The 14692-nt window shown below is 49.0% G+C and overlaps 1 protein-coding gene across 1 annotated transcript in view; it reads left to right on the top strand.

Annotated features, from left to right (window-relative positions):
- LOC117648129 (phospholipid-transporting ATPase ABCA1-like) overlaps positions 1-10231 on the top strand; it is a 28913-nt gene extending 18682 nt beyond the window's left edge. The window contains 16 exon segments of the mRNA XM_034390378.1: positions 508-642; positions 1407-1519; positions 1609-1681; positions 2324-2502; positions 2802-2976; positions 3324-3439; positions 3743-3887; positions 3972-4086; positions 4710-4966; positions 5534-5689; positions 6164-6319; positions 6806-6940; positions 7794-7990; positions 8568-8685; positions 9069-9185; positions 9607-10231. Coding sequence (XP_034246269.1) covers positions 508-642; positions 1407-1519; positions 1609-1681; positions 2324-2502; positions 2802-2976; positions 3324-3439; positions 3743-3887; positions 3972-4086; positions 4710-4966; positions 5534-5689; positions 6164-6319; positions 6806-6940; positions 7794-7990; positions 8568-8685; positions 9069-9185; positions 9607-9651 — 2232 coding nt within the window. The 3' untranslated portion in view covers positions 9652-10231.
- The last annotated feature ends 4461 nt before the right edge of the window (positions 10232-14692 follow it).

The following is a 14692-nucleotide window of genomic DNA, read 5'->3' as shown; positions in this document are numbered from 1 at the left end:
TGAATACTACAAATCGCTAAATACCATATCAAATCCTATGAACTATTTTATGCCGTACTAAGAAAAGTAGCTTGTTATAACAAAGTATTTTGAGCATACATAAGCTTACACAGAAAATACTTCGTCATTTACTGACTATTTCCTCGCCTAACAAACCAAATAATTTGTACCGCAAAAAGGCTCTAAATACTTCCCTCCGCTGAACCAAAGACGCTATTTTTAAAGCGGCACTGTACGGACCTTGACTTTACTCTTCACCCTCAGATTCTTATGATGAAATGGTCATCGTAACATACGTTGAAATGAGAATATACGTACTACGATAAAATTCATGCGTAATACGATGAAATCATGTATACCTTACGCTGAAAAGCATATTACGTTTGTGCAAATTAATGCGTATCTTACGATGAATAACCATCGTAATACGTGTAAAAACGATCAAAAGATGTTGAGTGTGTTGTTCCATAAGCCTTTCATCACCGAGCAATGCTTGCCTCTCTCCAGAGCACGTGGAGCGACCGCTACCTCTCCTCGATGTTGTTGGACGGCGTGGGCTTCAACCTGGCCGCAGGGGACGCCATTCGACGAAGCGAACGGACCAACGACGTCAACGACTGGACCTGCAGCAACTCGCCACCGGTCAGTCACTGTAAAAAAATTCCGTACTTTTGTACGGAAAATGTACAGACAAATATAGTACGGAAGTACGGAAAAAAGTACGGAACGTCCGTACCTGTTCCATAAGAACTCATGTAATCTGGTACGGAAAAATAGTACAGAAGTTCCGTAGTAGGTCAGGTACGGACGGTCCAGGCAAATTATTGACCAGACATGTTCCGTACTTTTTCTGTACTTTTTTCTGGCAGTGGTCTCTCGATGAAGTCTCTGACTTCGTCTCCTGATAGCTATTTTACCGCACCGCAAAATTTACCGCGTACTTCAGAGGAGTGTACGGAGTGCACGATAACAAGGAATGTACTAGCAAGGACACATCTATACAGCTACAGGAGTGCACTAACAAGGACACATCAACAGGAGTGTAACAGGAGTTTGATTGACAATCATAGCTACAGGATTCAGTTCATGAGGTGAGAGTGTGCTTTCTTAAGTACGCAGAAGTGTCATGTTAGACAAAGTAAACAGGTAAGCTTATACGAGTGTTCTTGCTTAAGTACACTCCTATAGGTGTGTCCTTTCTCCTATGGCACTCGTATAGGTGTCAACTGGCACTCGTATAGGTGTCAACTAAGTTCACATTAGATCTAGTGCATCCAGTTACGTTGAGTTACCGACTACTCTTAAATCTCCGCGTCTTATAGAACCAATCTGAACTAGCCGTCATTCATTCAGAATCCATCAGTTCCATCGCACTTACTTTTGTGCTATTTGCATTTGTTTTCCAGAGCACCGATGCACCTTCCGTGACTCTTCCGAGTGGAGAGCTGTTTTATAATGCTACAGACTCGGAAGTCGAAGACTGGCTCGTTGGGTCTGAACAACACTGCAAAGGGAACCGGTACGATCGCACTCTCAGCATCCGACCTCTCAGCGATTTCAACATTGAGCTATTCACTACAGTAATAAATCTATTTCTTTACCGAACAGGTATGGCGGTGTCTCATTTGGAGCTCAATACAAAGCTACGCCATCTATATTGAATCAAGCAGACAGTGTTAAGGTAGGTGTACGCCAGACCGAAGCTTAATGTGGAAATGTTCTCAGCAATTTAGTAGTTCCGGCCAATGAACAATCCGTATTTTCCGACGCTGAACAAAACCTTCGTTAGTTCTACATGTTTGGGTCTTATCTAAACGTGCCTCACTATCTATACTGAGCTGCGATTAAATTTTCTAGAAACTTAAATCGCTACCCAAAGACTTGTTTTATTGATACCCATGAAACTCTTCCATGAATCTTTGAGCGAAACAGTTGTTAGGTAGTCTGTTTCCGTTTGCATCAATGTATAATTAAACCTATTATAAAAAGTCCACTCCTGAAATCTGTTAATAATCTTTTACTTATAATCGTTTAGATGATAACTGAACACTCTCATTCCAGGATGACATCACGTTGAAACGAACGTGACAAAATGTCACGTTCGTTTGAGCATTGTGTCACATTCGTTTGGGTGTGAATTGGCCAAAAATCAGCTTGTTCACATTCAAACGAACGTGACACAGTGCTCAAACGAACGTGACAGTTTGTCACGTTCGTTTAAACGTGATGCCACGTTCCTGGAATGAGAGTGAAGTTCATACAATTTTGCTGTCTTTTAATTTTATTTTTTTCATCGTCGAATTTATTATGTTACCTTACACAGGTGTGGTTCAACCCCGACGGCTACCATTCGGTGCCCACCTACCTGAATGCCATCAACAACGTGCTTCTGCGAGCGTCGCTCCCCGCCGGCACCGACGCCAGGCAGTACGGCATCGCCACGTCCAGCTGGCCGCTGCCGCCGGACCCCGTCAAGAAGCACACGCAGATCGTGGACCCACTGTAAGTGTGCATCGAGAAACCGAACAGTGGGCCAGAAGACCGGTGGAGGCGGCCCGAATCCCGGACGCGTTTTGAGCTCCAGAGTCGCTAAATGGGACTCGAACCGAACGTGTGACCCCACCAATGGATTGCTCTTCGAACGAGGAATCCATTGGTGGGATCACACCTTCGGTTCGAGCCCTGTTTAGCGACTCTAGACCTCAAAACGCGTCCGGGATTTTGACCGCCTCCACCGGTCTTCTGGCCCACTGTGCAGCGCGGAGGAATGTGCTCTTAACTCAACTGGACTCTGACTGCAGGGAACTGAGTGTGGTGCTGTCGTCGGCCATCACGGTCATCTTCGCCATGAGTTTCGTGCCTGCGTCCTTCGTCATGTTCCTGGTGGAGGACCGCGTCGTCCAGACCAAACACCTGCAGCTCGTGTCGGGACTGCGCTCCTACATCTACTGGGTGCAGACCTACACGTGGGACTTGGTGAGAATGAGATTGCATGGTGACGTGCCTGTGGGTGGGAACTGAGAATCAAAGAGACTGAAATTTTGGGTGAGGTATGGATGGTCTGTCAAATTTTGGTGAGGAGTTTTTTTTTATCGTCCAGCTTGGGGTGATGAAGGTTTTCTCACCTGAATTTGGGTAATTGTCTACCTTGTGTAGATACCATTCAAATTTGAATGATAAAACAATCCTCACGCAAATATAAGCAATCAAACACACCTCACCCAAAATTTCGCAAATTATCAAGAACCCTTCCTTCTCAGTTCACTTCAGCACTGCGCAGACTGATTCCGAAACAAGTCCTCATCTAATCGTTTACTTTGCAGGTGAGCTTCTTGATATCCGAAATACTCGTCATCATCATATTTTTGGCCTTCCAAATTCCGTCCTACACGTCTGGCAACAATCTGGCGGCCGTCTTCCTCCTCATTTTAACCTATGGGTACGTGTCCCTGTAAAATCGATAAATTTATCTAGTTTACTGGTGAATCGATAGCGTAGGCTGAAACTGTAGACGCTTTTTGAGCTCCAGAGTCGCTAACAGGACTCGAACTGAGCTTGTGACCCACCGATGGATTCCTTGTTCGGAGAGCAATCCATTGGTGGGGTCACACGTTCGCTTCGAGTCCCATTTAGCGACTCTGTAGCTCAAAACGCGTTCGGGGTTTTGACCGCCTCCGCCGGTCTTCTGGCCCACTGTGCGTCTTTCTTCCACTGACATACCGATTTGACCTGTTTGTCACAGAATGGCGTGTACGCCGCTGCTGTACCTCTTCTCGTGGATCTTCCGCGTTCCCACAATGGCCTTCCTGGTGCTGTCGACGGGCAACTTGTTCGTCGGACTGGTCACCACCATCACCATCATGGTCATGAAGATTACGGCAGACCCTGTGAGTAGTCTAGGACCAGATAAAGAAAAGGATACTTACCAAAAGGAAATTCATTATTTACCCTCATTTTCTTTCTCTTTCCAGGATGTTGTGAACGTGGTTTCGTCGTTGTTCTTGGTTGCCCCACAATTCTGTCTGGGTCAGGGTCTTATGAACATGGCCATGAACTTCTTCCAGAACCAGTACTTGGAATTTCAAGGTACCTACTGTTTTTGTTCAAGACATGATTTCACTGCCAGTTTCAGGACACGCCATGTGATGGCTTGGCTCCATGGGATTGAACTCATTGCAAGCAACCAGTGCACAGTGGCCCACAAGACCGGTGCTGCTGGCGGCCAAAACTCCAGACGCGTTATGACGTTCAGAGTCGCTAAACAGGACTCGAACCGAGCGTGTGACCCCACCAATGGATTCCTCGTTCGGAGAGCAATCCATTGGTGGGGTCACACGTTCGGTTCGAATCCTATTTAGCGACTCTGGAGGTCGAAACGCGTTTGAGGGTTTGACCGCCTCCGCCGGTCTTCTGGCCCTCTGTGCTGTGGCCACCGGCTGTTCATTCATTCATTCATTCATTCATTCATTCATTCATTCATTCATTCATTCATTCATTCATTCATTCATTCGATGAACCAATGATTGAATCAATCAATCAATGAATTAACCAATCAATTAATGAATTAACCAATCAATTAATGAATTAACCAATCAATTAATGAATTCACCAATCAATTAATGAATTCACCAATCAATTAATCAATTAACCAATCAATTAATGAATTAATCAATCAACCAAAGCTAGAAAGATTGCCCTCTGCCCTGCAGGCCTGGACCCCAAGCCCACGATGTCTTGGGACGTGACGGGCAAGTACATCGTGGCCATGCTCGTCATGTCGGCGGTGCTGGCGTGCGCCGTCTTCCTGGCCGAGCAGAGCACACACTGGTGGCACGGCTTCATGCAGAACAAGTCCAACTTCGTGGAGAGCAGGGAGGCCGAGGAGGAGGACGTGCGTCGCGAAGTGCAGCGCGTCGATGCGGGCCACGCCGACCAAGGGATGCTGGTGCTGAAGCGACTCACCAAGGTAAACTGGCACCTACACTGAGAATCCAAACGCTATGAGTATAGCGTCAATTGGTGCAATGCGAAAGCATTGCACATGAAGTGCAATGCCTCCCTATTCCCATGCATTGGCATAGGGCATTTTCGGGATGCATTGCACGTAAGGTGCAATATGGCTGAGGCATTGCACGTATGGTGCGATATCTCGACGCATTGCACCATACGTGCAATACTCATAGCGTTTGGAATTTCAGTGTAGACACTAAATGTTTTTGTGCAAATTTTGTACGAGACATCACAGTTTTTTTTGTGCACACGAACTTTCCGTACAAATTTGTACAAAATTTTGTACAATTTTGCACAAAAATGGCGAAAAATGTGCATTTTTTTCGTACGAAAATTGTACGAAAATTTCGCGTGCACTAAAAACCGTGATGTCTCGTACTAAATTGTACATAACATTAAGTGTGTACACTGGTTAAAAAACGAAGCCGTAACATGGCGTTTTTCGTAAAGCGTTCACTGTGAAAATTTGGGTTGTCACACGCGTACGCTAAGCGTTTCTGTACAATTTTGTTCTGATTTGCAGCGCTACGCGCGGAAGGCCACCCCCGCTGTGGCCGGCGTGTCCTTCGGGGTGGAGCGCGGCCAGTGCTTCGGACTGCTGGGCCTCAACGGCGCCGGCAAGACGTCCATCTTCAAGATGCTGACCGGAGACACCCTCATCTCGGGTGGCGACGCGCTGGTGAGTTTCCAGTGTGTCAAGGAATTGGTTCAGGATGCAAACTGCCGTTCCTCTTTCGTCGAACACAAAGATGCCTTTAACTAATAGTTTCAAATCTCGACAGTTTTAACTTAAAATTTAATGAATGGAGTAGAAAACAAAAGGGAAATTGGACCCTAGTTGTTCGAAGCGTTTAATCGTTTTATCGCAATTTTCTGGCAGAGTTTCGCTCAATCCGGGAGATAACTTGACTCCATCCAAATTTGTACACCAGAATTCGTCAAAAATTCAAAATTTACTTGAATTTATTCAAATTCTTATCAAAATTCAGTAGTTTTTGCTCGAAATTCATCGAAATTTACCTGGAACTCATTTGATTTGTACACTCAAATTCAGTTGTTTCCCCTTGTATTGTACGATATTTTGTCTTGCTTTTTAAATGTAAGCTTACTTATTAATTTGTCGCTTTAATTCTCTCTTTCTCCACGCTTCCAGGTTAGCGGCCGCTCCGTGCGCGCGGACATGGACGCCGTGCGCCGCATGACGGGCTACTGCCCGCAGTTCGACGCGTTGGTGTCCCTCCTCACGGTCAAGGAGCACCTGGAGCTGTACAGCAGCATCCACGGAACGCAGGCCAGGCTCCGTCCCACTGTGAGTACATTCCACTCGGCCCTTTAAATTGTAGAAGGCCTAGAGACTATTTATATGTACCCACAGGGTGTTAAAAAGTGTTCCAAAATTTCAACACAAACTTTGGGCAAGGGCGCTCATCACTCGTATGATGGAGCACTCTTAAAAGCCTACGAAGCACTTTCTTCATAACTACAAAGAAAATGAAGGCATTGTAGAATTGCTTCGTAATACGAAGCGTTTCTTCGTAGATTTTACAATGCCTTCATTTTCTTCGTATTACAAAGCGGTTCTTCGTAGAGTTTTTACTGTGAGAGTGTACAAACCAAATTCCTGTCTACAATGTTTGTGCGTGGTGTCACACAACTTTGCGCATACGTGCTGTACGTACGTACAAATTTATTCTCAATTTCTGAAAACTTCCGTGCGCATCGAGAAACACACTCATGGCACTGCAGTCTGTTCCAAATGAGTAGCAGTGTACAAGAGCGTCGTATTTCATTTCAGGCCGTTCGTCGCGCCATTCAAATGTTCGACCTGGAAAAGCACCAGGACAAGCAAGCGCGGTCGCTGTCCGGCGGAAACAAGCGCAAGCTGTCGGCGGCCATCTCGCTGGTCGGTGACCCGTCCCTCCTGTACATGGTGAGTCTCTCTCTCTCTCTCTCTCTCTCATGCACAATCTTGTGACACAATTTGACTCATATCCCTCCGATAAATCATTTTTCAAAACTTAAAAAAACTCTCTCTCTCTCTCTCTCTCTCGCGCGCGCTCGCTCTCTCTCTCTCTCTCTCTCTCTCTCTCCGTTTCTCTCATGCACAATCTTGTGACAAAATTTGACTCATATCCCTCCGATAAATCATTTTGCAAACTTAAAAAACTCTCTCTCTCTCTCTCTCTCTCTCTCTCTCTCTCTCCTTGGGTGGGCAGAGGACATTTTGATGCCTTCAGGGTAGGTATCCCACCGTGGCGATAGGGGTAACGCCCAGTATGTAAGCAACCCATCGCGCTTCTAAGCGCCCTGAGGATGAACGCCTGGTGTGTAGGCAACTTATCGCACCGCTTCGTCCTGTGTGGCGTCGACCAGCGGTTATGTGTCGCTTGTCTCGTCCTCATTTGAACTTGAACTTGAGAGGCTAGACCACAACTGATCCTTTGCCGTGAGGTAAAGGGAGGTAGAGTTCTAGACTTTGGAACCCCAGAGGGAGGTAGTGGATCAGAGAAGAGGTCCTAGGTCCTCTAGGCCGGAGGACGGTGGAGGCGGCCAAAACTCTAGATGAGTTTTAAGCCCCAGAGTCGCTAAGGACTCGAACCGAACGTGTGACCCCACCAATGGATTCCTCGTTCGGAGAGCAATCCATTGGTGGGGTCACACGTTCGGTTCGAGTCCCATTTAGCGACTCTGGAGGTCAGAACGCGTCCGGGATTTTGGCCGCCTCCACCGGTCTTCTGGCCCACTGTGCCCCGTCGTCACCAGAGTCTCCGGCCTGTTTGCAGGACGAGCCCACGACGAGCATGGACCCGGTGGCGCGGCGCTTCGTGTGGCAGCGCGTGCGGCGCGTGGTGGCGGCCGGCCGGTCCGTGCTGCTCACCTCGCACAGCATGGAGGAGTGCGAGGCGCTCTGCGACAGACTCACCATCATGGTCAACGGCAAGCTCACCTGCATCGGCAGTCCGCAGCATCTCAAGCACAAGTAGGTCCCGCACAGTGGGCCAGAAGACCGGTGCAGGCGGCCAAAACTCCAGACGCGTTTTGAGCTCCAGAGTCGCTAAATGGGACTCGAACCGAACGTGTGACCCCTCCAATGGATGGCTCTCCGAACGAGGAGACCATTGGTGGGCTCACACGTTCGGTTCGAGTCCCATTTAGCGACTCTGGAGATCAAAACGCGTCTAGAGTTTTGGCCGCCGCCACCAGTCTTCTGGCCCACTGTGTCCCGGCAGGAATTTGGGTCATTATGGGTCACACAGCCTGATGGTCTCAAGTGATGAAGTATATTGAATCATTTTGGCCGTTGGACTTTTCGAAAAACGGCAAATTTTCCCGAAAGAGCCGAAAAACAGCAGTTTGGTCGTTTTCACTTCTCAAATTTTTTTGCGGTTCGATCCCTAAGTCCTGTCACGTGTTACAAAAAAAAAGTCTAAACTGCTATCAAAATACCCAAGAAATGAATGATTTTTTTTGTTTATTTTTGTGATGACCCGTATCAGTATTGAGGAAACCATTTGTTGACCATTCATAGAACGCTAACGGGGTCTTATTTGAAACAGGTACGGATCCGGGTACATGGCAGTGGTGCGGTGTCCGATAGAGAGGGTCGGAGAAGCCCAATCAATGCTACTGAGCCAAATGCCAGGCACATCTGTCAAGGAAGCACATCTTTATCAGGTAATATTTCACTCAGGTGAAGGAAACTGTGACAGAAAATGTGCTGTAATGTTTACCTCTATGACTCCAAACAGTTGCAGTATTAATAATTAAGTTGTTGCTTTTTTTTTTTCAAAATGCAAGTTCCGTTTTCTCTAAAGAGTAGATTTTTATAAAGAAAGTGATGAAAAATCCGCAACAAGTTAACGTAAACTTACTTTTTGTTAGCGTAAAATAAAATTAAATCTTGCATGTTACTTTTGCCATGGACCACGCTCAAATTTTATTGAATTTTTCTATAGAAACTCTACATGTAGGATTACTTTCATTGTGCTTATAGCCGTTAAAATACGGAAAATGCATGATCTCAAGATTTTCTAGAGCCAAACGCCGTACTGTTGCAGATTAAACTCCAGATACCACCTGAAACGCTGTTGGCGAATATCTTCCATTCGCTGGACAATGCCCGGCGCCATGGCTGTGTGACTGACTACTCCGTCTCGCAAACCACGCTTGAGGACGTAAGTTGCTGGCAAGACATTAAAAAAACATTTTGTCTCTGTTTTTTTTTTTAAGTTGTGGGCACAAAATTAATCTTGAGCTTTAAAGACATAGCCCACATGGCAACCGAAAAATTGTGAAAGCTCCTCCCTCATAATCTTTAATGAAGAAAACGATGGAATGAAGAAGAACCATTGTTCAGTTTCTATATTTTTCTAGCAACTTTGGGCTTAACTACGCTATGAGTTCCATATGAGTTACATAAGATTCTTTAATTAAGGATTTAATTAAGTCTTCTCCCTGTCAATGTACGCTGTTTCTAGTACTGTCAAAGAAATATTCGCATTCCTGATAAATTTTATGCATGTTTAACATTTTTGGCGAGAACTGATTTATAACTCATTGACAATCTTTCAAAACCATGTGTTGTCTTTTTTTCAGGTGTTTATGCAGTTTGCTGAGGCGCAGAAATCACAGTCCTCATGAGAGGATGAACGCAGCTATCTTATCAATACAGTACTTTTATTTTTTGGACTGGAAATGCACAAGTTGCAAGGTGCTGCTTCAAATAGGTGTACTTAATTAACTAGGTATGAAAATTCCAAAGTCTGATTTTAAAATTTGGGTTTGATGTTCAGAGGAGAAGAGCTAAAAATCTGTCGTTAACTTTGAAACCAAAATTACATGCAAGCCGTTGTACAGTAACTAGAATTGTGATAAGGATTTTTAAGCATATAGGCTATGAGTGAAGTTTTTTGGAAGAGGCTGGAATCTTCCCTTTTATTTCTTGAAACTTAAAATCTTGTCACACAGCAAACCTTTTACAGTGTGCTATGCAAGACGTTTGAGATCCAATTTTTGGTTTGGCTTGGATTTTCAGAATATGGCACCCTGGCACTAGATGTGTTTCTAAAACGAGGGTTCTGTGACTGATCTTATTGTTCCTATGCAAAGATAAGGAGTGATCATCTCCCCCATTTCGTGTGCTTCACTGTGACCAAAACATTTTTAAAACTGTGATTTTAGTGACATGTGACTTATTTAAATAAAAACACAAACAAATGGATATGTGCGTGCATTTTATTTTGTTTAATCTCAGACGACACCAACAAAGGCAAATCTACGATAAGTCTGTGTCAAATCCACATTAAATCTACACCGAGGGGCAAACAACTTCGTCATAAAATTTGTACACCGTTATTTCAAACTCGTTATTTCACTCTATTTTAAAATTATTTGAAGGGTATTTCAACGTTATTTCGCGTTATTTCACGATTTTTCGCGTTACTTAGCCGTTATATCACCGTTATTTCAACGTCATTTCAATGTTATTTCACCGACATTTCACGTTATTTCAAGGAAAATGTGCACCTAAATTCCAGTTGTTCGCCCCTTGATACCATGCGACGAAAAATTGGCAATGTGTAACAGAGAACACTGTGAGAAAAAAGTACGGAACATGTCTGGTCAATAATTTGCCTGGACCGTCCGTACTTGCCAACTATGGAACGTTCCGTACCTTTTTTCCGTACCCATTTACATGGGTTCATATGGAGCAAGCACGGAACGTTCCGTACTTTTCTCCGCACCTCCGTACTACATTTTTCTGTACCATTTCCGCACCAACGTACGGAATTTTTTACAGTGTAACTCGGAGCCCTCTGAGGAGCGCGGTCTGTGCAGTCTTCCTTATCAGCATGCAGCATGCCGATAGCGGCGGCCGGCGGCTCTCACGCGTTCTGGAGGGTCCGGGCCCTGCGTGGGCCGACTGCATGCTGACACCTTTCGTGGTGTACCTACCTGGGCAGAAGGGTCGGGCGCGCTTGCTGCGGCGCGGCGAGCAAAGCACGCAGAGCGCCGTGTGTTGACTTTGCCGACACTCTGTCACCGACCGTATTCCGGTTTACTATGTAGAGGGTTCTCTCTCTCTCTCTCTCTCTCTCTCTCTCTCTCTCTCTCTCTCTCTCTCTCTCACACACACACACATACAAGCTCTCTCGCTCTCTCTCTCACACACACGCTCTCTCTCTCTCTCTCTCTCTCTCTCTCTCTCTCTCTCACTCACTCACACACACACACACACACACACGATGCTAGAGAGACTCAGACTCTCGAGCCACAGGTGCGCCGACTGTCTTCCTCTCTACCGGATACTGGAGAGACTGAGAGACTTCCAAAGCGCAGCCGTGACGACTCTATTCCTCTGAGTCTCTCTATTCTCTAAAGCCCACACAATTAGAGAGTCTCAGAGACCCTCCCGAGTCGCGTCTCTTCTCTATTTGTACTCGTCACCAGAGAGTCTCCTAGAGACTTTCCGTCCGAGTCGCAGCCGTCACGACTCTCGTTCTCTGCGTCTCTCTACTCTCTACCTGACCCAAGAAAGTTCGAGAGAGACTCTGTCTCGAGTCACGGCCGCGACAACTCTCTCTCTCTCTTTCTGAGTCTGTCTACTCCCCACCCATCATTCAGAGTCTCAGAGAGACTTCGGAGTCGCGGTCGCGACGACTCTCTTTTTCCGTCTCTAATCTCACACGATTCTAGAGAGACTTGCGAGTCGCTGCTGAGACGGACTCTCTCCCTCTAAGTCTCTCTACTCTCTTCTCTTCACCGATAACCGACAGGTGCGGCCCCCCCCCCCCCCCGAGTCATTTTTGCCCTGCCCCTCCGCCAAAGTTGCCAAAAAAATAAACAAAGGCTCCAGGACCCTTCCTTATCTCCGCTCGCAGCCGCCAGGACGCCGCCGATCATACCTGGGCCAAGCAAACACGGCAAGGCAGTCGCAGGCAGATCCTTTCTCTGTGGGCGAACCGTTTTTCTGGAACGAAGGACAAAATTTTCACGCTTGCAAGCGTCGCGCCTGCACAGTGGGCCAGAAGACCGGACGAGGCGTTCAAAATCTCCGACGCGTTTTGAGCTCCAGAGTCGCTAAATGGGACTCGAACCGAACGTGTGACCCCACCAATGGATTGCTCTCCGAACGAGGAGTCCATTGGTGCACAGTAAAAACTCTACGAAGAATCGCTTCGTAATACGAACGAGGAATCCATTGGTGGGGTCACACGTGCGGTTCGAGTCCGGTGGTGCCGTCGACCAAAACTCTGGACGCGTTTTGAGCTCCAGAAAACGTTAAACAGTACTCGAACCGAACGTGTGACCCCACCAATGGATTGCTCTCCGAACGAGGAATCCATTGGTGGGGTCGCACGTTCGGTTCGAGTCCCATTTAGTGACTCTAGAGCTCAAAACGCGTCTCAGAGTTTTGGCCGCCTCCACCGGTCTTCTGGCCCACTGTGCGGTGCACTGTTTGTGCGTGCCGTGCGCCCAGGTGTGCATTATGCGCTCGCTGCCCCGCCGCAGCCCTTTGCACTTGTTTGTAAGGTTTATACGACCCCTCCCCTGCCCCCGTCCCCTCGCCCGTGGCAGTGCACCTGCGAGACCGGAAGCGGCGACGCAGCCGGGCAAATTAGACAATTCGGGACGACACGCGGCGACACAGTGGGCCAGAAGACCGGTGGAGGCGGCCAAAACTCTGGACGCGTTTTGAGCTCCAGAGTCGCTAATCAGGGCTCGAACCGAACGTGTGACCCCCTAAACACTTCCGCGCCGAAGCCTCACCTAACATTCAGCCGGTGCGAGAACATGGTTCTCGTGGCGTGAAAGTGCTATGGATTTCTCGTTCAGAGAGCAATCCATTGGTGGGGTCACACGTTCGGTTCGAGTCCTGTTTAGCGACTTCTGGAGCTCAAAACGCGTCCAGAGTTTTGGCCGCCGGCACCCCCGGCACCGGTCTTCGGGCCCATTGCGGTCCGACCGGGCCTGACCGTGTTCGGTCCGACCGGGCCGACCAAGCGTTGGACAGTTTGTCCCACGTCATCTACGTCATCTAGAGCATGCCTGCCTAACACTTTGATTTGCAGTGCAGACGGAAGCCGCGAGTTCTAGCTCTACACGGTAAAAACGGAACCTGGTGGTTCCCAGGAAGCCAATGGTGAAGGCATTTTGGCGATTTCCAGGGAGTTCCTTGGGAAAACCAGGAACCGTTTTTAAAACCGTGTTGTGTTCCAGCAGTGTAAGTGCCAAAGCGCATGTTGCGACCGCGTCGAAAGTCATCCAACCCACAGTGGGCCAGAAGACCGGTGGAGGCGGCCAAAACTCTGAACGCGTTTTGAGCTCCAGAGTGTGACCCCACCAATGGATTCCTCGTTCGGAGAGCAATCAATTGGTGGGGTCACACGTTCGGTTCTAGTCCTGTTTAGCGACTCTGGGGCTCAAAACGCGTTCAGAGTTTTAGCCGCCGCCGCCTCCACCGGCTTCTGGCTCACTGTGCAACCTCAGCTCTCAAAATCCGAATTTTCACGTGGCGTTTACTACCGTTCGAAACGTCTCGCCGTTAGGAATACGTTGGTGTGCTTCAACCCGTTCCGATTTTTAACGCAAACTTGACAAGGCTTGAGCGGAAGGCGTTCAGCGCCTGAACGCGCCCCTCCCCCACACTGCCGCCACGCAGCCGGCCGGCACCTGCAGGCCGATTCCGAGCGGGAGGTGGTACTCCCTCCCTCTCTCTCTTGCACCAGTGGGAAGTCACGTTGTAGTGCGAGAGAGACAGCAACGGGTGGTTCGGATCGGACGGGGCACCCACTACCCCCCACCCTCGCCGGCCGTGCCGCCAGCCAGCGCGAGCGACGCGAGGAGCGAGGCGCCATTCGCTCGCACTCGCAGTTGCAGTCCAGCAGAGCTCCGCGGCGCCACGCGGACCTGTTCACCGAGGAGCCCCTGCAGGCCATCAACACGACGCGCGGCGTGCTGCGTGTCGCCGAAGTCGCGCCCAGGACGGCGACACAGCGCCATGCTCGCGTTCGACGCCCTGGTGTCCCACGCGGTGAGGCCATCGCCACCAGGACGCCGTCGGCGGCCTCGCCGTCATCCTGCAGTGTGCCGCCGTCGTGTCCAGGGCCCACTGCACCACGCCGTCGTCCTCGGCGAGGACGGCGCCGGAGACCTCGAGCCTTCTGCACCTCGCCGTCGTCCTCGCGTCCACTGCACCTCGCCGTCGTCCTTGGTGAGGCCGGCGTCCTCTCATCCTCCGCACCATGGCGACGCCGGCGGCCTGCCACCTGCTGCACCACGCCGTCGTCCTTGTTGACGACGCCGTCGACCTAGGCGCCTGCTGCACCTCGCCGTCGTCCTCCGGTGACCTCTGCTGCACCTCGCCGTCGTCCTCCGGTGACCTCTGCTGCACCTCGCCGTCGACCTCGTGCCTGCTGCACCTCGCCACCGTCCTCGTGTTCAAGACCATGCCGGTGGCCTCTCGGCTGCTGCACCTCGCCGTCGACCTCGTTGAAGACGCCTGCGGTCGTCCTGGCGCCTGCTGCACCTCGCCGTCGACCTCGATGGCGACGCCGGTGACCTCGCACCGGTGCAGCACGCCGCCGTCGTCTTCTCTCGTGGAAGATGCACTTCGCCACGAGAAGGACCGCCACAACTTTGGCGCGCCGTTCATGTGAGTACCCGGTACCTGTTACCGTTT

The sequence above is a fragment of the Thrips palmi genome, unplaced genomic scaffold (assembly GCF_012932325.1).
Source record: "Thrips palmi isolate BJ-2018 unplaced genomic scaffold, TpBJ-2018v1 HiC_scaffold_3, whole genome shotgun sequence".
NCBI classification, from domain to species: domain Eukaryota; kingdom Metazoa; phylum Arthropoda; class Insecta; order Thysanoptera; family Thripidae; genus Thrips; species Thrips palmi.
Note: the sequence above shows the minus strand (reverse complement) of the source record. Positions and strands in the feature narration are given on the sequence as shown.